We start from the raw sequence: 22,650 nt of genomic DNA on the forward strand, positions 1-22,650 counted from the left end.
CATTCTTCAGCCCGCGCCTCCTCCCTCAGACTCTCTCTCTCTCCTCCAGGAGAAATGCCTTGCCCCAGACTCAGCCCCACATTCACTCCCACCCTCCCTCCCTCCGCCCTCCCATTGCTGCATTCCATACTGACGGAAGTTAACATGGCCTGGCCCCCCCCTCTCCTCTCCTCTCCCCCCTCCCTACCAGCACCATTAAGATTAACAAACCCCTAGGGGTGGGTACTACAGGTCATCCAGCGCAAATTATATGTCTCCGCCATGTCCCTTTTGGATGTCACTACATAGTGGGTCCTTTGATCCTCTCAGGTTCCAGCGGCTGAGAAATTTGACGGCCCCGATTTATCATGTGAAAGCAAGCTACGGCGTCGCACACTAAGCCTCCTTTGACTGTTAAGCAGCAGAGATCTAAAAATAATGGCCGTAAATTACGGCACGCGGCGCAGGAGTTATGTCTCTAACGTGTCGAGATGTCTGCGAGCTTAATTTAAAAGTTGTCTCGATTCACACATATCACCCCCGTTTTCATCGCCCGCGACAAGAGAGATTAAAACCTGAGGATTGTGGTGTTAAGAGAAGAAATGCCACTACACTCCACTACATCTCGGATCCAAATATTGTACTTTTACTTTGGATTTGGATCATTATTACAAAACATACATTAACCACTTCAGCCGTATATACATTTCGGCAATTTGAAAATTCGCGATCTACAAGCTTACAATTCGTCGCAATGTGACGCATTGAGCTTGTAGATCTGCTATTTTAATAATAATAAAAATAATGGCATGCGGCGCAGGAGTTATGTCTTTAACGTGTCGAGATGTCTGCGAGCTTGATTTAAAAGTCGTCTCGATTCACACATATCACCCCGTTTTCATCGCTCCGCGACAAGAGAGATTAAAACCTGAGGATTGTGGTGTTAAAGAAGAAATGCCACTCTTTTTGCACTTCCCCAACAAAAGATCTTCAGATTTTTCCACTCCATTACCAAAGTCTCAGCCTTCTGGCAATCGCCGTTCTGCACAAGTTTGGGAATGGTTTATGAATTAGGAAAAGGGGGATTTATTTTCCGCCTCATACCAGCTGCCTGAGCTGCAGGGATAGGATGTGTCCGCCCCAGTCTCCTCGCTCCTCTGGCTTCACTTCTCTCCTCTCTGTCTTCTATGGCCCGCACCTGAGGGGAACAACAAGACAGACAGGGATCAGGACATATTTTGCCATATTGTTTCGGTTGTGAGAGTTCTGCACCAGTGGTCAGGGACATGCTGGGCCCCTGATTCAGCCCGGGAAAAAGAGTTGTAGAGGCCCTCATTGCGCGTTATAGAGAGAAATCTCTCTCCATAGGGTGGAAACCTTGTATGTCCAAAACTATTTTAAAAATGATTTAAACTGGGGGCGCCCGCTGGCCTGGTGGTCAAGGCGCGTACCATATACTAGGCTATGATGCCTGCTGGCGTCGCCGGTTCGATTCCCGATCCGGACGACCTTTGCCACATGTCATTCCCCATCTCTCTCCCCATTTCCTGTCAGTCTACTGTCCTATCGAATAAAGGCATAAAAAGCCCAAAAACAAATCTTAAAAAAAAAAAAAAAAAGATTTCGGTGCGAGGCGTTGTGTGCTTGTAGATCGGCTGTTTTCACTACTTTTGTGCAACGGCCTTGTATGATGAAGCAGTGCTTTGCTTTGCGAAAAAAAATATAAATTTGAATCTTGGAGATATGAGGTTTCTGCCCGACAGTGGCGATTTACTTGGTTGGCCGCCCAGCCCCCAAAATGGAACGAAGGCCGACATTTTATTTTAATTTTTTTCCTAATGGCTGGGAATGAACTGGCCGTTCGGGAGTTGTCCCGCTTTTCCCAATGGCCAGCAAGTCCCTGCCAGTGGTTCCCAAACTATTGTAGCATCAGAGTGAAGTGAACCCATCTGGTGGGTGGGACGACTGGGCTGTGTGCATTTTCTGTTTATTTTAATGATCAATGAATTGATCGTGTTCCTGCTTGGATCAGCAGAACCTTTTGTTTTATGTAATATATAATATGTTATATAATCACTCAAATCAGAGTGTTTTGCTAATTATTTTGGGGACCACTTGCAATATCCTCACGGCCAACCAGTGTTGGGAATCGCTGTTCTACACACACTAAAATAAGGAGTGTCCACTTAACCGTGCATGTACACGCACGCACGCACGCACGCACGCACACACACACTAGGGCATTCACGAATAGTGATTTTTAGTATTCGAATTATTCAACCTCAAAGTATTCGAATAGTCGAATATTCGACAGGACTGGCCAAACTGTCAAATATTAAGTAAGCAAGAGGCGAACGTTGTGAAAATAGCCGATCTACATGCTCACAACGCCTCGCGTTAGATCTGCTATTTTCACAATATGTATCTGCTGAACCGAGTCACATTAAATGTAATACCTACAATTCCAAGTGCTTGTCAGGGTGGGGGTCCCCAGTTCAAATATGTTTATTTTGGGGGTCACGGCCTAAAAAGGTTTGAGAACCCCTGGTATAGAGCATTAACAAATTCATCCACCAGGGGCATTGACAACTCATTCTTATGACTTCCTATCTAGCCAAGCTCTATAAACTATATATTTTAGAGAAAATAAAGCGAATATTCGACGTTGGTGAACAACGTTGAATAGTGACTTTGATATTCGAATATTCGAATATTTGGTGAATGCCCTAACACACACACACACCTAGACGGTCATGGAAGTATCCACAGTGCCCTACAAAGGCAGAGTGCAGTAACTACGTTTTCGAATCTCACCAAAAAATGGGTTTAAAAGTGTTACAGCTCATCAGCCAAATGAGATAAAGATATAAAAGTGATATTACACTGATTGTACATCTGTTCTTGAGGTAATTGTTCATCCCCCAATATCAAGAAGGCTAATTTGACCGTTGGGCGACACAAATAAGTCGGTGTGTCCCAAAACGTAGTTACTGCACTCTGCCTTTGTAGGGCAACAGTTTAAAGCAGTCCATCATCAATGACTGTCAGATGTTCAGATGTCTGCGTTACTCATCAGGTTAAAGCACACACAGGGCGGCTTTGTTTGGTGTCTGTGTAAAAAGGCAAAGCCGGCATTAATGAGGGCTCTTCTTCACACCGCTAGTCCGCTATTGCAGGATCTCTGTGTAAAAGTGGCTTAAGACTCCATTAAAGGTCTTTAGACCTGTCATCAGGTAGGAGGAAAACACCTTGAAGTCTGACTTATGAGAGGTTGCACAAAGCCTGGCTTCTACAACAAATATCGTCGTTGTCGGGTGGAAACCTTGTATGTCCAAAACCGTTCGTTTTGTATTTATCATTTTAAAAATTATTTAGACTAGTGACAATAGTCGATCTACAAGTGCGAGGCGTTGTGTGCTTGTAGATCTGCTATTTTCACTAGTTTTGTGTGACACTTTTGTATGATGAACTAGAGCTTTAATTTACCAAAAAACATACACATTTGAAACTTGGAGATATGAGGGTTCTGCCCAACAGTGACGAAATACATGTTGCAAATCCAGGAAAACACCATGTTTTTGACTGACTGAGACATGTCTAATATAATGTATATTAAATACCCCCATCAGATGACAATCACAATAACCTTCCTACACAGCAAGAATAAGAAGGATAATTTTGTACTTCATTTGACTCTTTCTGGGTTGAATCAACACAATCAAAACAATGTGACACAGTGTGCAAAACTGCAAACACCAGCCAAGATGGATCCAGATCCACATGGAAACTCTCCTCCATTGCCAGCTCTCCCAATAGCAGTTCTTTTCAAACTTTTTTCTTCCCAAGCCACAGCAAAGGACAAGTCGAAATCTCAAGGCACACCTGTATTCATGTCCATGCATAATAGCCTTTATAACACGTGTTAATAGTCTTATCAATGTGTAAATGTATTTTTTTTACCATTATTGAGCCCTATATCAAATAACAACGTAATATTATAATAATAATAATATATAATTGCGACCGTAGGTCGCAGACTAGTATGTGAATGGTCACAGCTTATCCGTATGTATCTCTGTCTGTTATTCACATCATGAATAACTCAGCATATCTCCATATACAGTACATGGATCTCCATATATGGGTACCAGGGGTCTCCATATATGTGTAACTGGTCCGATATACAACACTGGCCAGATGGCCAAGACGTGGCACGACCTTGCATGTTGCCCTGAGGCGTCTTACTAGTATCAATATCAGTAATCAATAAATAATAGTCACAAATATTTTTTAACTTTTGCCATGCTCAAAATAGGGATTCCAGGTTCAATGTGATATAAAATATATTATTTAAGTTACAGCATCTTCCTCTGTAATTGGAAATAATGAGTGCACTGTATATTGCAATAATATAATAATATTGCGGTCGTCACTAAATCCTATACGGCACACCCTGGACACACCAATGTGCCTTGGCACACAGTTTTGGGAAGCACTGCCCCATACCACCCTAAACCTCTCAGTCCACCAGGACAACCCACTGTGGGAATAATCAATCCAAGGCTGGAACCTCCCTGCCATGATGACATTGAGCAATGTTTTCTGTTTTGTTGCCCCCATGACTCAGTGTCTCAGACTCCTAAAAGTGGTGGCATCATCATGCACAGTGCACACGCCCCTTACGGGAATACCCTGGGTCTGCTATGCACATTGAAAACCTTTAGAGACATGATGGACTAAATCTAAAGCCTGGAGTTATCCCATTAAGATGCTACAAATGCCTTCTAAATCAATAGTTCTCAAACTTTTTTTAAAGATTTGTTTTTGGGCGTTTTGCCTTTATTGATAGGACAGTAGAATGACAGGAAATGGGGAGAGAGATGGGGAATGACATGCGGCAAAGGTCGTCCGGATCGGGAATCGAACCAGCGACACCGCCAGGCATCCATGCCTATGTGGCAATGCCTAAGTGGTATGCGCCTGGACCAGTAGGCCAGCGGGCACCCCAAACTTTCAAGATTTTACAAAAATGTTCAAAAATATGTACAAGCTTCGTGCCGTGCTGTGAGCTTGTCTATCTGCTATTTTAGAGCTCTTGGAAGGAGCTAAGCTCTAACATCTGGCTTTGCCCGGGCCCCCAAAAAAATGTCCTGGCTCTGAAGCGTGGCCTACATCTGGCCTACATCTTGGCATAAAGTGCTCAAAGTTTGTTGTATGCCCAGGGTCACATTGGCCATGCTTTGCAGGAGGATGCTTAATAAAATGGCACCGCTCATTTCAAACTGTGATTTTTGAATAGCCAATGCAAGAACCTAAAATGACACAGATGCTTTACCAGTTTTAATGGGTTGTACTTCATCCGATTTACACTTGGTCGTTGTGAGCTTGTAGATCTGCTATCTTCGACGGAGCATAGGCATTAGTCTAATGTGCAGTGCACATCTAGGAAGACCACGATACTGTCTTCCCAGGCATGGTAAATACGAAGTTGAAGCTTGTGCTGGAACTAATCATCATGTCCACCAGATTAGCTGTGTGATAACGGTCCCTGACTCTCATACCTTGGCTCGGCTTCAGGGTATGACGATGATGATGGTGCGGCCGACATTTTGTCGGAGGGGTTTCGCAGCCAAACACTCTGACGACAACTGACCTTTTAGCGTAATGTCGAAACAAGTGTCAATGCAGCCCAGTCCATTGTTTCAGAACGCGGCCATGCCAATGGGATCAAGGGGTGGGAGAGGGAGAGAAACAGACCCTTACACTGGAACGACTGCCAAAATCACAAAAGAGCCATTCATTCAGACCCTAGTTCCACAGCTGGTTCTAATATAAAGCTGGGAGGGGCGTCGGAGAGAGAGAGAACGAGAGAGAGTCAACTACCGAAGAGAATAAGCCTCAAAACAAACATAATGGTTACTGAGGCCTGCTTGTGCATCCACACACTGTCAGAAATTGGAAATACAAGCAGGCACAAATGTGTTAAGTGACCAACGTCTAGTTCTCGTGGTCCCAGGGGCTCCTACACTGACTGATCATCCTCTTCATTACGTAAGATACTGAACAAGGCCCGCATTATGAAGGCATCCTCATTACCGCTCCATAGAAAATTGGGTATCCATGGCAAGATTGTTCAAGTCGTCCGGGTGAACAATGTAGAGTTTAGCCGAACTGCCATGCCTTGTGTTGAAGGCAAATGCTTGTGTAACAGACAAATACTTCATAGGAGATAACATAGCATGAACTCTCTCTCTCTCTCTCTCTCTCTCTCTCCCACATAGCAGAGATGAACACACACAGACAAGCCCTACAACACCACCACATATCCGAATCCTTCTGGTCACAAGACTCACAGCTCAACAAACACAGCTGTACTGTAGAAGTAGCCTGGCATAACTCTTCCTAATTGAACCATCTCCTACAACTTGGAGTTGGAACTGATGTTGATCAACCTCTGGGTGACCCTAAACCAAGGGTCTTCAACAGGGGGTCCGGGACCCCTCGGGGTTTAGTGTAGAGGGGAAAAAGAGCAGACTAAGTACAGAGTGAAACTAAGGTCAAGATTTTGACGGTTCAAGTGGTTAAATATCTGAAACACAAATTGACATGAATCCAAAATACACTGACGATTGTGCTGTCAAACAATGAAACTATGGAATCTATGAACAGGTTGTGGGGGTCCCTGCTTCATCTCTCTCTCAACTAAGGGGTCCTTGGCCTGAAAACGTTGAAGACCCCTGCCCTAAACAATAACAATATTTCCCCATGGTACACAGCAAAGTCCTTAAAGTGTCAACTTACATTTGAGAGTGTAAAAGTGGCCAATTATTACAGTGGCTATCCACAAATGCTCTTCCGTGACGCGTGGCCCTCATCAGAAAACAGATAAGGTAAAAGGGACCAGGTCAGTTGTGATAGTCTGAGGTCTGATGGAGGAAGGGTTACAGGAAAGGCAGCTCCATCCATCTACTCCCCAGGGACCCAGAAACAACGCGCTCACTTCCTCCCAAGCCTAGGAGAAGAAAGAGTAACAAGGAGTAGGGCCAAGACCGAATGAATCGAAGGGGAAGAAAAGGCCGGGTGAGAGCGCAGGAGAATGGTACAGTACGTTATAGTGAGAGTGGGGGGGAAAAAGAGAGGGGAATGTGAGAAAAAGAAAGGGGAGACTGAAAGAAAGAGGAGGGGGGAGGCGAGAAGAAATGCAAGTGGAGAGAGTTTTAGATGGAAACTTCTCGAATGAGAACACCATGACTGTTTCACAGATCTGGAATCCAGCAGTATGAATCACTGTAAATCCCACCACTGACACCAAGACCTCGTCTGCTCTTGTTAAGGAACATCCCAGCGATTAGCCCTGGGTTCGCGATAGCTCCTGACCTACTGCTAAGTAAATACGATTTCAAAAGGCCGTTTCCCATGATTTAAAATGGACCACGCCTTGAGATTAAAATCATTTGTGGATTCCACTGAACTAAAAATAGACTCACAATAGAGAATCGCAGAGTACTGAGACGTATTGTTTGTATAATCGAGTGAAATAAAAAATGAATGTGCAATGTCTCATTACGCAGAACAAAAACAAGAAATAAAAAGTGGTAAATGTGGAGATTATGTAATGTTCCGATCAGGTCTTTCTTTATGTGCTGTAGCTCTAGGTCTGCTAGGATGTCTTCGTGCCTCCACCACATACTCTGGATCACAGATGGCTTCATTCAGCCAACTGGTCCTGAATGAATAATTAATCAATAAACTACAAACCTCTCTCTGCTGAACAACTGCTGCACGCTGAATGTGGAGGAGGCAGCCATGGCTATTATCATGGAGAAGGAGGGGGGCTATTTTACATGCCAAGCTGCTGTATCCTGCACATCACTGTAGGACAGGGAGGACAGCACTAAGCCTGGAGTCTGTACTTTAGGTCATTAAAGGACTAGTTCCCCCCCAAAATGACTTTTTTTCTATTGATTACTCACGCCATGGAGTTCAATAATATTTTTTGGTTTCCTAAGACAAAAAAAATATTATAGCAAATTTGCCCCCATTGATTCCGGATGGGGACCCAAATGCATTTGGGTCCCCATCCGGAATAAAAGGGGATACATTTATTGAAATCAAATTATTGTCTTAGGAATGCGACAAATACAAAAAAAATATTATTGAACCCAAGTCTCCAGTCCATGGCATGAGTAATCAATAGAAAAAAGTCATTTTGGGGGTGAACTACTCCTTTAACCTTCAAAATCTTTCAAAAAAAGTGAAAATAATGTTCCCAAATATTCCACAATGCTCTGTTTTTTAAACAGCTTTAGGTGGTTAGAGAGGCTCTCATACCAGCTGTTGTGCAGTTGATCACGGGGATGACGTTTCTGTGACTCATCGGGAGGCTGAACTGGTGACAGTGAAGTCATTGCACAGACGTGGAGGAGACATGCCCCTACAGGGCTGTGTGTGTGTGTGTGTGTGTGTGTGTGTGTGTGTGTGTGTGTGTGTGTGTGTGTGTGTGTGTGTGTGTGTGTGTGTGTGTGTGTGTGTGTGTGTGTGTGCCTTTCACTAATGTCACTGTTTTTCACATTAAAGAGTGGTGGAATGGAGAGACAGACGGCACTACTGCATGGAGGCTAGAGCGAGCGTCAGGCATGATGAAAGGGGGCTTGAGCCCCTGCCCTTTTATCCCTCTCTAAAAAGTGCCGTCTCAAGACTGAGAATGCAGTTTTTACTATGGTGAAAGAAGTGAAAATGCCCTCCTTTCCATGCCATACCTGAAGCCAGGCAGCATTCAAGAGAACAATTGCCTTGTCCAAACTCTCCTGAACTTGAATGCATGCATCTTATGTTGAAAGAATTGCCCTCTCTGTGTAGAAATCTGTTACGGTACATCTCCATTATTCACTTGATTATGCTATATAGTTCAGTGTGGTATCAAGAACCGAAAATAGCCGACCTCCAAGCTCACAACGTGTCGCGCTGCGACGCGTTGTGAGCTTGGAGGTCTGCTATTTTCGACATTTTCACCAAAAGGCCCTTTTAGAAATGTCAGCCCCTGCCTCTCTCTAATAGCAAAAAAGTGCACAGCACACCAGTCCTTGTGAGGTGCCGGCCAACGGGACAAATACTATGAAAAAAAAAGTAAAGCCGCACACTCGTAGCTGCCGATGCACATTTATTAGGACGAAACCAACGTTTCGGACAGACAAGCTGCCTTCTTCAGGGTTATACGAACAATGGTCAAGAAGACAATAAATACCCTGCCTCTCTAAACATTCTCTGCACGTCCCTGGCGAGCGTTGTGGCGTTCGGGGCCCAGCAGGGAGGCGTCTGCCTCCTCACATTTCTACTGGAACAGGAGCAGAATAAACACCATCGCCAGTTGCCATTGGTCATTGTGCTGACCTCCGACAGGAAACTGCCTGAACAAAAGGGTGGGGCCGAGGAACGGGAGAGGAGTGGCGCGGGAAACAAAGAAAAAAATAACCCCCCCAAAAAAACATAAAAAGGCGCTGCCTGCAAGCAGGAGAATTCCTGTACAGTGGTGGAGATGGGGATTAGCTTAAAAACAGAGCGTCACAGAGTGGCTGTAAAGATCTGAGGAAGTGCAGGCCAGGGGTTCCTGCGTTCTTCTGGGGGTCTGGTGGTGGAGGAGGCACAGACACAGTCCAGATGGCAGTGTTTGTGTCGAGGAGAGAGCTGGTCAGAGCAGTGTTGGGGTTCAGAGCGCAGGTCAGCGTGTGCTTGCTGTGTCACCAGGGGACAGCACAGCAGGGCGGAGGAAGCAATCTTGCAAACGGTGCTGATGCAGTAAAGTGGTTTTCTCTCCGAGAGCTCATCAATGGCTTCCTGGTTTAAAATCCCCCCGAGGACGATTATTTTCTACGAATGTCTTCTGAATTGATGTTTTCATGTCAAGGACCCGCAAAATTATAGGCATTTGGCTGCGGACCCCCCCCCCCCCATCTCAAAACATCTCAAAAATTCCTATACCCCAGTAGGAAAGATTTGAGTTAGAAATGTTCGCTTTAAAATGATTTTTGTGCACATTCATTTTTTTTTATTTTTTCAAAAATAGCAGATAAACAAGCTCCAAGCGCATGCATCACTTTGTGCCACGCTATGAGTTTGTAGCTATGCTATTTTTGATGTAGGCTATATAAATAATGGTTAAAGTGGTTACACACAGATCAGAGATGCTTTCCCCGTTAAATGGGTTAATCTGAAGGCCTCAGTGAACGCCGACTACAAAGCAGATGAAGCTGAAATGTTCACAAAACGCGCTGGCATTCTGCTGGCTTGGTGTGCAGTGCTGAATGGAACTGTCCATCTTCTTTTTTTCAGGTGATTAGCGGATTAAAGGAGATTAAACCAGATTAGTCAAGCAGATAATGATTTTTTTTTTGTTGCTCGTAGGACTTTAAATTCCTGATCAGACCATATGCCCTGCACTGAAAACATGACAGCTCTGGTTCCCCCGCTCAATTGAAATAAGTAAGGGTATTAACCCTTAAATCCTGACCAAAACCTCCTGGTGGGCGCTGCTAGGGCAATACTGTTTAACTTCACTTTGTAAACTGTTCTTCTAAACCTTCTGGTGTAAACATAGTAGGAAATACTTTAAACCAGTAAGACTACCTAATCGGAAGATAAGCGACCGTCACGTCGCATACACAATCTTTAGAAGGCAATCGTAGCCAAACAGGGGGGAATATGGGAAATGGGACAGATCTATTTTATATGAGAGGACTTTAGAGATACTGTGTACCGCTTTGCGTGATTTCAGGGCAAAATCTGTAGGAGCAGTGTCCAAAGATGTGTTTTGGAAAAATCGTCCCGATGGTGGCGCTAGAAGAGGGGCAAGTGAGGAATCAGGGGCGGAGGTTGTGGTTTGCCAGCCAAGGAAAGGAGTGTGTGTGCAAAGTTTGGAAATACTTTTAATTAAACTACTTAAATGATATGCAAATCTATATTTTGAGTGTTAATTCCAGCACATAGTCAGCAATATCCTTTTGTGCTTGACACTATGACAGGGGACTGCCTGTCAAGTAGTTGTTTTTAGTGCTGCTCTTGTTGTGTTGTGTTTTGTCCTGTGTACCGTCTGTGTATTGTTTTGTATAGTTTTTTTTAAAGACTTCTGTTTTGTGGATGCTGCGGATGTTAATTAATGCCATTGCTGAAGGGCCTGTATCTGTATGTGAAAAAACTTGAACGATAACAAGTAAACTACATTATTATTGTTATATTACTTTGTATGTGTCTAATTGGAAGGCGGTGTAAGGCTGGCCTTATCCATTGCAACACTCACCCCGATGGGATGGAGAATCCAGTGATTTAAGACAAACAAATCATTATGAAATATGCCATTAAAACCGACAACTTCACTGTCTGGACCTCTGGGGGTAGTGTTATGGTAATAAGAGATAGTTTATAATAACAAACAGTAAGGTCTCTCTCTCCGACTGTTGTTTTAAGCTGTTAATCTAACCGAAAACACCAGATCTACAAGCTCACAACACCTGGCTTGTAGATCAGCGTCGTGCAATAAAGTAAGCTATCAATCAGGCTTACATTACTCTTAAAAAGGCAGTATACTGCATTACTGCAGGATGCCCAGTGGTTCTCAAAGTTGAGTTACTAGGGCCTTGATTATTTTATACTTTAACTATTGAAAAATAGCAGATATACAAGCTCACAGTGCGGCACGAGTGCCGCGCTGCAAGCTTGTAGAACTGCTATTTTTGAAAAGTTGTGAAAATGTGTGCAAATCTTTGAATATAGTCCTTGAGGGGCTTCCAGGGGCATTCAGTGAAACGTGAGTATCAACATCGTTTTAACCATTCAATAGCTGATCTACAAGCTCACAACCCAAGGCATACATTGTTTGTGGGCCATGTAGATCTATTTTATTTTTGTTTTATCTGGAAAAAGTTTGAACAATGTGGAATATTTGTGAAACACAAACACAAATCTTTATGTCGACGTTGTCGGGTGGAAAGCTTGTATGTCCAAAGATGAAAAAAAAAAAAGATTTAAAATTTAGTGAAACTAGCCGATCTACAAGCAACGCACCGCGAGGCGTTGTGTGCTTATAGATCGGCTATTTTCACTACTTTTGTGCAACACTTTTGTATGATGAATTAGGGCTTTAATTTACGAAAAAAAACATTTGAGACTTGAAGATAAGAGGTTTCTGCCCAACAGTGACGAGTCTGACATGCTGAAATGTCTTGACAACCATGGGACAGCCTATACCTATACCATGTAAGGTGTCAGAACAACTTCTATGCCATCAAGGGGACAAGTGTGCCATGCTGAAAGAGTCCACCACATCCCTAATGACCCTTGACACGGCATGGAGCAGCGGGTTCAGGGCATAATTTCATTAGTTTCGCTGAAGCATTTAAATTGTCCCGGCGTGTGGCCCACCGTGCAAATGGGGTTTATAACCTTTTACATTCCTCCCTGTTGAATTCCTCCGCAGAGCAGCAGAGCCCCTCGGTCCAAAAACGCTGTAACCGAGTCCACCGTGAGCAGGAGCGTCACAAGGGGGGGAAAGTGGGACTGTGGAATACTAGGGCCAAAGGTGGAAGGGCCTTAATTATTTTATACTTTAGCTAGTGAAAAATAGCAGATATACAAGCTCACAGCGCGGCACCGAGTGCCGCACTGCAAGCTTGTAAATCTGCTAGTTGTGAAAATGTGTGCAAATCTTTGAATATATGTATTTTTTAAGCGAACATTTGCTAATCAAATTTTGCTACTGGGGGGTCCCTGGAACTAAATATTTCTAGATGGGGGTCCGTGGGCCAAATACTTATTATAAAATAATCAAATAATCATTTTGGGGGTCCTTCACATGAAAAAGTTTGAGCACCACTGACATAGAAACATAGGTTTTTCAAAAAACCTCAGAAGGATTTGAAATATTCAAAGACTTGCACAAATGTTCACGATTTTTCAAAAATAGCAGATCAGCTTGTATATCTGCTATTTTTCAATAGTTAAAGCACACAATGTGAGAGGATCCTTGTACCCAGGGCCCAGAATTTGGTGCGACACCCCTGACCGTGAGACAAGGCAGACACATTCCATCCCTGGAGTGTCTGCATGAAAAAAAAAAACTTAATGAAGGTAAACTCCAGCTGAGCACAAATATAAAGATGGGACTATATTACCAGCCCTGGGCAGCCATGGGACAATGGGACAGAAGTCATGCGAAGCCCATATACTGCTAATGATGCTGTTAATTTAGGTCAGTGGTTCTCAAAGACTCTAGTCTGTGGGTTCCTTTGACAGTCTAAATGGACCCATACAGGTCTGTAACTCTGACAGAGTACAAATGTGTACACTGTCAGAGTTAATTGGAGACCTTGAAATGTGAAACTTTGAGGAAAAACTGATTTTAGGTCAAATAACCCACTATAATAGGCAGGCCAAGAGGCCTAACAGTTGGTCTACTATTGTAGACACACAGCTGCGCCTCAAAGTCAAAGCCTGTCAAAGTTCTGTCTCCAAAATGAAACTTTGTGAACAAGTTTCCTCAATTTTGCAACATCCCACAAAGGGCTGTCATCGTAGGCTAAATCATTGACCATCTAACAAGCACATTTGAGGGCATACATAAAAAGCGGCAGAGAAAAAAACTGATGCACATCTGGAAGTAATGAAAACTCTCACAATGCAACGATCCCACCCGCTCCCTTGGGTCGCAGCAGCTATGGATGGATGGGGGGGTTTCTTTACATTACGCATCACTCACACATTGACCAAATTATCTTCCTTCCTGTGCACAAATAACACAATATAACGTAAGCCTATGATGCATTGTACACACATGCTTTGTCTCATAAACAAAGCAATTGCTATACATATCGTTTTCCTTCACCATTTCACCAGCCACGCTCGTTGAATGAACTAAAACTTGCAGTCTACATTAGAATGATGATATTGCTAGCAAGCAGCACGCTCCCACACAGCATGCATTGTGTGCGCTCCTCGGCGCATGAGTTTATCAGTGATGCACACAGCACTGGACGCGCACAGAAAGGAAGGATACAGTCTAAACTATTCCCCATAAATTCATCTAAATAAATACCCAAACTGTACGCATATATTTACCTGAGCGTTCTGAAAACATCAGCACGTTGAGCGGTCGGTAGGAATAGCCTGTTATCCAAAGCGGCCGGGTGTATTTTAAGGATAAAAGCAGCAGACCCGTTACCCCGGAGAGAGAGGAAAGGGCTGGACCACGCTTTCACAAAGAAACAAGTCCAATCCAAGACCGCACACTGGTCTGTGTGTTTAAATACAAGCGAACACAGCTATAGCCTCGCAATAAAAACACCCTACAGTTTGCATGTTGTCCTTACCTGTCCTCTGGAAATCCGTTCAGACCATCAGACGCTTTGACCCAGGCTCTCTCTCTCTCTCTCTCTCTCTGACAGGGAGACCGTAACAAAAACACTGCAGCCAAGATGCTCAGAACGCCCTCCCTCTGCTCTTAAAGGCACAGTCCGTCAGGCTCTTATAACTCTATGGTCAGGCTACTACGTTGAAAACACACTGGACACACTGTAGACCACATGGTTCCCAAACACTGGGTCGGTACCCATTTGTGGGTCGCGGACCCAGCTTTTTATGGGTCCCTTTGTTGTTGTTTTTGTCTCCTACATTTAGTTTTTGGAATTATTATTATTCAAAATGTTTTCGATAAACATTCCCCCATTAATTTGAAATAAAATTATGTGATTTTTTTCTCCAGTAATGTCATGAAGAAATCAAAGAAAAATCTTAGAAATTCCATAAATTAGAACACAAATGTAGTGAAAATCTCTCATCATCATCATCATTTAAATTTAGCAAATATGAATGAGGATTTTCTTTCTTTTGTGACCGGCTGCTGCAGTTTGCATAAATCCTCAGACTGGTAGGTTTGTGGTCAACTCATTTTGGGGTTTTGAATCGACTATAAAATCCTAATAGCCAGTTTGGTTGGCCCATAAGCGTCAATTAGTTTTATTTGCGTGTGATAGTTTTATTATAATATCATATGACATCGTAAAACATGTCACATTTTCAAAATGGCTGATGAGATGGGGGGAAAAAACCATAGTTATAAGGAAAACCCTCAATTCCATTCATTATTTTCAGGAGCGAGATTTACGGATATGATTTCATAGCATGATGTCATATGACCATATTACAACTGAATATCAGGAGAGGCGCTGCAGCGACGAATGTATACTAGTCCACAGATGGATTCAGAGACAGGGTTTTGCATTGATTTCGTGTTAACTTGCATAACATATGCCCATATCCATATGCTCAGGGGGGAAAAACTAAAACAAAACAGACTGGGCTAATGGTTCTAATGGGTCGGGTTCCCACATGATTTGGGGGGGAGGTCCCCAGGTGACTGAAGTGACAATTCATTGGTAATATAAGACAATATGACATTATTTATTTGTGGAACAAACTAAATGAATGTAACTCCTACAATTCCCCCGTTAAATTATGATAATTACGGGGGTCCCGGTTCAAATAATATATTTTGGGGGGGTCGTGGCCTGCAAAGGTTATGAACCACTGCAGCTAAATGGGACAAATTATTTAGGCAAACTACTACCTAATTATGGTAGGTCTAATATACGCAATCTTTAGATCTGGAAGGAGGTCAAGCTTTTATAAGCTGCATGTGAATGAGGATCAATGTTGTAATAAGCAACACATTTTAGGATGTTGTGTAGACCAAAATCAGTAGTAGGCAACAGTTTTTTTTCTTCCTTTTTTCTTCCCTGGCTTATTAGCCCTTTCTACTATACATAAACACAAATGACACAGTGTCAGTGGACACAAATGAGAAAGAAGGAAACTTTAATAGAAGCAGTAAAAAAGTTTGACACGAATAAATAACAAGTAGCTCTGGATTGGTAAAAAACAAAAAAACATTTTGACCAACTTACAAAAGCAGAGATCATAAGTAGTAGTTACAGTGGCAGGTGCTGGAGTTTGGATACAATAGTGCAATACAATAGCTACAGTAGTTCCAATACAGTAGTTAGAAATCAGCTACATTGATTATAATTATTCTGTAACCAGTGGAAGATAAGATATAGGACACGTTGTAAACTGCTCCCAAACGGTTTTCTTCTGGCAAAATAAACCACACTCCAACAGATGTTCACGATGGCTTTTTGTGCTTCTTTTTCTTGCCAGTGCCACTGATCTTAGTACAGTCTGGGGTGATAAGCCATCACCGCGGCGTAGTCTTTTAAAGTCAGAAAACTACAACATTACATCATTTGCCACGGTGAAGGGCTATCACCGCGAACCTAGACATCTCTCCTCTGTTTTTACCTCCAGACATCTCCCCATCACCCCGTTCATTGATTGGTCTAGATCGACCAATCAGTGTGCCCCCTGGTTTCAGAGGCACAGAGACATCATTGTCACGGTGATCAACGTGACTATGATGGCCTCCACTTGTTATCTCATTTTTAGGTGATAGCTTATCACCTAAACGTTGAGGTGATCATCACCCTTCACCTCGGACTATGATAAAGCCTTTAGGCTCTCTCTTCAAGCTGGGTTGATCTTTTTCAGTGCTGGGCCCTGGGTTGGTATCTGGGTACGTTTTACTTGTGCTCTACCTCTGCTATGGGAGCAGGAGCAGGGGGTTCTGAGGAGGTGGTCTCCACTGCTCAGGGAGAAGCCTCCTCTGCCTTCACTTTAGTTTAGACGGTGTCTCCCATGAGTACAACATAAAAAGCCCTCGTGAACATCTGTTGGTTTATTCTGCCAGAAGAAAACAGTTGAGGAGCAGTTACACACGTGTGCTTTGACACGTGTTCAAATACAATCACAACAGGACATTCTCAACATGGAAATGAAGGTATTGTCTATTCATAAAATCAGACTAGCGTTACACTTCAGGTCCCTGTTAAAATGTGTGTGTGTGTGCATGACAGATCGTCAGGGGTAGTGCTTCCAAGGTGAACATCTGTGTTGTGACTGTTTTGGTCAGTGCATTCTAATAGAATTTCAGTGTTTTTAAAAACAATAATCCAATTTAAAAAAACATCCTCTGGCCTGTTTCTTCCCATGCCTCCCTTTACGTCTTTAACTCCTACAGTATTGCCTCTGCAGAAGTTGCACTGAGGGCCTCAGTGTGGAAAGTACGATCCTTATCTCTACCCTATAATGAATTCGTCTAATGAGAGATGGGCGGATGAATGTGAGAACTTGATGAAGGAGGAATGTCAGTTATTTGGTATGCTGATACCGGAGAAGTTCCTTGGGAAGGATTTAGTTCGCTTTGTATGTCAGTTGACTACTGCTTGGTCCCGTAACACAATGAAGAAAAAAAAGAAAAAGAAAAAGAACTTTCAGAAAGGACACAAGACTATATCGTCACTGTCGGGCAGAAACCTAGTATCTCCAAGTTTCAAATTTGTACATTTTTTCGCAAAGTAAAAGCACTGCTTCATCACACAAGGCCGTCGCACAAAAGTAGTGAAAACAGCTGATCTACAAGCACACAACGCCTCGCACGGTGCGAGGCGTTGTGTGCTTGTAGATCGGCTGTTTTCACTAGTTTAAATCATTTTAAAAACTATAAATACAAAACAAACGGTTTTGGACATAAAAGGTTTTCACCCGACAACAACGATATGGACTGCTGTGCCCTCACTCATTTCACAGTGCCAACAGCCCTTTTCAACAGCAAACATGACATTATACACAACAAGGCCAAGCAAATGGAAAAGGAACCGTGATGCTCTGCAGTCAAGCAGACACACTCGAACACAAACAAGGCACCCAACACAAACACGCAATTACAGAAGTGGCTCAGAGTGCCTGGATGCCGGCGTTCTATAAAAGAAAAAAATCTAAAAAATCTAAAATGACCACGTCATTCCATGCCATGGGTGCTTCGTGGCCGGACTACCCTTGAAGGCAGGAACTTGGGATCCTCGGGAGACAGAGCCGTGCACCAAATGACTATGTTTACAGTGCAGATAAACGTCCAGTATAAACAGATGAGGGTTTTTTTCTTTTTCCTATAGGAGTGAGAGACAAATGAGGGAGGGGTGACGGGGGAAGGTGGTGCAGGAGGGGGGGAAAAAACTAATGAGTCTGGGGGGGCGATCTGGGTGGTAGGCAGGTGGGGTCAGGGGGAGGATGTGGTCTTTGCCTGCTTATGACAGTTGGTGTGCAAGGGGGGGGGGGGGTCTGTGGGGCTAAAAAGGATATAATGAGTCTAATTTTCTTAAGCTTGTACTGTAGTTTTCTTCTCTTTACTGGGCCTCGCCACCTCAGCAGTCCACTTTGCGAAGACTAGAGCGGCTGTAGGAATTCCTATGGGAAAACAGCGAGGCAAAGTTAAATAATGACATTTTCAGTTCGGTTGTTACATTTCGTGTTTTGTTGCGTGACGTTTTGGTCACTTTTACATTAGTTTATTTAGATGTGGTTAAATTGTCAAAGAAGACTTGTGCATAACTAGTGATTAAATGAGCAATATATCGTCACTGTCGGGCAAAAACCTTCCAAGTTTCACATTTCTAAGTTTTTTCACCAAGTAAAGCCCTGCTTCATCATACAAGGCTGTCGCACAAAAGTAGTGAAAACAGCCGATCTGCAAGCACACAACGCCTCGCACCGCTTGTAGATCTGCTATTTTCACTAGTTTAGTTCATTTTTAAAATGATAAATACGAATCGAACGGTCTTGGACGTACAAGGTTTCCACCCGACAATGACGATATAGAACTGTGAATGATGCCTGCTGGAGGTGATGCACTTGTCAATTAATGAGTTGAAGCGAGGAATTGCCAACACTATTGAATCAGCAGGAACTAGTTAAACCCACCCACTATTGCTATCATAATGTTGTTCTGGCTCATGCAGTTTGTGTATGGCTCTGGTTTGTATTATAAACCTTGACAGTTCTCCAACCATTAGTAACATGCTGCTGTCAAAAGCAGTGGAAAAACACAAATGATATACTGTTAGTTTCTATACAGCAAATCAGGTTGCAGACAGTATTTCAACAATTGCACCAGGCACCTATATAATTAGTGCTCAAACGTGGTTGTATAACATGTGTTGGGGCATTTAGCCTCCATTTAACTTTCATGTCGCAGGCCATTATCGAGGGTCCTGTTACTGCAAGTCACTACAAGTCACATATGAAATACGAGTGTGGATTAACCTGGGGTACAATATGGTTAGGTGTCGTGTTGCTATTGTGCTTCACTTTTGTAAAGCAGCGCTCTTATGTGGAGGAGTGTGAGGTCATATTGTGTACTGGTCTGCGTAGGCGGCATGTGCGGCATCCAGGGGTGTTGCACCAAATTCTGGGCCCTGGGTACAAGGATTCACTGCGGGCCCCCCATGAATGTTCTTCATAGAGGGAGGAGGGGGGTTTAACCTATTTAGACTGGGAACGCATCATTACGCATTATTTTGTGCTTTAACTATTGAAAGATAGAAGATATACAAGCTCACAGCGCGGCACCGAGTGCAGCGATGCGAGCTTGTAGATCTGCTATTTTTGAAAAATCATGAAAATTGACCCGCTTCTACAAATGTCTTCTAAATCCTTCTTTTTGAAAAACCTATGTTTCTATATCAGTGGTGCTCAAACCTTTTCATGTTAAGGACCCCCAAAATGATATGTATTTGGCCACAGACCCCCACAATTTTAGTTACAAATGTTCGCTTAAAAATACATATATTCAAAGATTTGCACACATTCTCACGACTTTAAAAAATAACAGTTCTACAAGCTTGTATATCTGCTATTTTTCAATAGCTAAAGTATAAAATAATCAAGGCCCCTCCACCTTGGGCTCTAGTAGTTCTGCACTTCTGCACTGCTGCTAAAGGGAAAAGAGCGACAGAACTTTTCCCTGACGATGGATAGCCAGATTGGGGCTCTAGTAACTCAGTCCCCCCCCCTTGTGACGCCAGTGGCGGCGTCTCGGGTTACCGTTGTGTTTGTGCAGCGGGAGCCGGCAGGGTCCTGTACAGCTGGGGGATCTTGCGGTTGATGAGGGGACCCAGAGCCTCTTTCAGCTTATTGTAGTTCCTCTCAAGCTCCCTGTGGTAGTCCTTCTGATCCGGACCAATCAGGGCCTTGTTCCTCCTCAGGGCGTCCTCGCACCTGCATGAGAAGAGCATGAGTAGACACAGGGAGTCAGGGCTGTTTTGTTTTGATTGGTTCTGTGTGATGTATGGGCCGTGTGGGACGTGTGTCATCACCTCTTGGTGAAGTCCTTAAAGCAGAGGCGCAGCTTGTTGTGATGGCGGAACAGCTTGGGGTCATCGGGAATGTCGGAGAGGAAGACCTGCGCCACCTCGAGGGGGCCCTGGGAGGGAGAGGAAGGGTTACAGACCTGCAGAGGAATGTCTGGTAGTCCTTATAGCTCACAAACACATAGAAACCCTTTCATGCTGTCATTACTGTACATCAGGGTTCCCACACATTTTTACCAATTAATTTCCAAAACTTTTCCAGAATATTTAACCCAATTTCCAGGACTATATAACAATAATTCAGCTCAATAACAGGTCGCTTACTCCTATGCGCAATGCCCAAAGACAGGTAGTGTATGCCAGTGGTTCTCAACCTTTTCAGGCTGTGACCCCCGAAATAATCATGTTTTAACTGGGGACCCCCCACCCTGACGAGCACTAAGAGTAGAGGAATTTTATATAACACGGTTCTATTATGAAAATAGCCGATCTACATGTAGATCTGCTATTTTCACAATTTCTGCCTCTAATATTTGACAATTTGGCCCATGTTTAATTTGTCATTTCAGAGATATTAACAAAATCAATAACGAAAGACAATGCATAGCTATTTTTTCCAGGACCTTCCAGGACCCTTGATGAATTCCAAAACTTTTCCAGTACTAGATTTTTTTTTTTTTGTAATTTCAAAATATTTCCAGGAATTTCATGACCGTGGGAACCCTGCTTAACAAATATAAACCCTTTCATGCTGTCATTACTGTACATGCTGTAAATGACCAGTTGCTCTGTCGCTCTAAATATAAATCAAAGCACCTGGTTGACTGTAGTGCCCACAGAGCCCTGCAACACCATCTGCAGCATCTTGGAGTCAGAAGGCTCCTGGGTGGTGGCGAAGGCCAACTCCTGAGTCTTCTTCTGCATGTCCTCAATGGCCACCTCCATGGGAACCAGAATGATCTGAACAGTCAAAGCAACAAACGAGTCACCTACAAGAGTCTACTTCTACGCTTGCAGTATATGTTATTTATGTATAGAGATCGCCATTTACATTTGGCCAAATAAGACATAAGCTGTCACAACACTAGGACAAGCAGGCCAATGAACATCGCAGATTTGTTTTTTGGGGCTTTTGTGCCTTTATTGATAAGACAGTAGACTGACAGGAAATGGGGGGGTCGTTCGGATCGGGAATCGAACCGGCGATGCCGCCAGGCATCCATGCCTATGTGGCAATGCCTAAGTGGTAGGCGCCCGGACCAGTAGGCCAGCGGGCTCTCCGAACATCGCATTTTCATTTGTGCAGCTATATTCATAAACTGCACACACAGTAACTTATTATCAATAGCTATGTTTGGACAGGGAGGCCACGCTATTATTAGACCTCTTGTTTGTCAGAGGAATTAGAATAACCAAACCAACCATGACATTAATACAAACCAGGTTAATCCATTTATATTCCACACACTCATCCATACAGTACCTCCTCTTTGTGGATGACGTTGATGCGGGTCTTGATGTAAGGGAACGCGTGTGAGGTGGTCAGTATGGTCTTGCGTTTGTACTGCTCGTAAAGGTCGCCGTGGGCTCGGCCGTCCAGCGTGAAGGGGGTGCAGTACATGAAGGTACGCAGGTTGTAATTCTTGTCAAAGTAGGTGATTCTCTCCTTGAGCTCATAGGTGTCAAAGAAAGGCTCCACGTAGGTGATCTGGAGGTAGGCCTGGAATAAAGACAAACATCAGTGCAAACACTGGGTCCGACAAATGGGTAATGTACTCTATGAACGTTCACTGTTTCTCTCTGGCTTGTACCTTATTGGGATCCATTTTGTTCTTATCCACGTGGTTGGAGTCCTTTATAATTTCAACCACATCCTCCCCAAAGCGCTCGGAATAAAACTCCTGTATTAAAACAAACCCCACCCCCAGCAAACAAGAACAGTAAATCAGTCAATCTTTACAAATATTTAGCTCAAGGCCACAAAGAAACCTTTCAGACGCGTAGCTGCATGATTACGTGCCTCCAGCCTGTGGGAGATCTCTGCCAGCTTGGTGATTGATGGCTCCTTGTAGACAAACTCCTGCTCGTCCAGGTCTCCAAAGCGACAGCCATAGAAGCCCACCCGGAAGTAAGTCCCGAACATTCTCTACACACACTGGAGGGGGAGATGAAAGAGAAGAGCAGATTGGAGGGGTGTCGCAGAAAAACAAACAAACAACAAAATGCCGATGATGACCAGAGATTAGCCGGGCCTTAAGACAGGAATAACAATCCATTTCAGAATGAGTGAGCAGACACAATGTGGCTTAGGAAAGAAGACAGATTTGTGACTGAGAATTAAGCAAAGAGAGCTAGATATTAACTCTCAAATACCTGGAAACGCGCCTGAGTCGCGTTAGATTTTAACCACTTTAACCATTATTTT

At 43.5% G+C, this 22,650-nt stretch overlaps 2 protein-coding genes across 11 annotated transcripts in view; both read right to left on the bottom strand.

Moving 5' to 3' along the window:
- kank2 (KN motif and ankyrin repeat domains 2) overlaps positions 1 to 14,389 on the bottom strand; it is a 45,475-nt gene extending 31,086 nt beyond the window's left edge. Inside the window, exons 1-2 of one of the 2 annotated variants that reach the window (XM_080724678.1) lie at positions 14,337 to 14,389; positions 1,084 to 1,177 (exon numbers count right to left, since the gene is read on the bottom strand). The gene's annotated coding sequence lies outside the window, so the exon portion shown is untranslated. The other variant, XM_080724677.1, reaches the window with a different exon arrangement.
- Positions 14,390 to 17,549: 3,160 nt separating this feature from the next.
- The window catches only part of dock6 (dedicator of cytokinesis 6), a 114,003-nt gene continuing 108,902 nt past the window's right edge, over positions 17,550 to 22,650 (bottom strand). For all 9 annotated transcript variants that reach the window (XM_080724672.1, XM_080724671.1, XM_080724675.1 and 6 more), the window contains exons 43-49: positions 22,246 to 22,371; positions 22,037 to 22,126; positions 21,709 to 21,945; positions 21,042 to 21,185; positions 20,232 to 20,338; positions 19,960 to 20,133; positions 17,550 to 18,324 (exon numbers count right to left, since the gene is read on the bottom strand). In XM_080724672.1, the coding sequence (XP_080580798.1) occupies positions 18,282 to 18,324; positions 19,960 to 20,133; positions 20,232 to 20,338; positions 21,042 to 21,185; positions 21,709 to 21,945; positions 22,037 to 22,126; positions 22,246 to 22,371 (921 nt within the window). In that variant the 3' untranslated portion in view covers positions 17,550 to 18,281. The remainder of the gene's footprint in view (positions 18,325 to 19,959; positions 20,134 to 20,231; positions 20,339 to 21,041; positions 21,186 to 21,708; positions 21,946 to 22,036; positions 22,127 to 22,245; positions 22,372 to 22,650) is intronic.

The sequence above is a fragment of the Nannobrachium achirus genome (assembly GCF_963921795.1).
Source record: "Nannobrachium achirus genome assembly, chromosome: 4".
NCBI lineage: Eukaryota > Metazoa > Chordata > Actinopteri > Myctophiformes > Myctophidae > Nannobrachium > Nannobrachium achirus.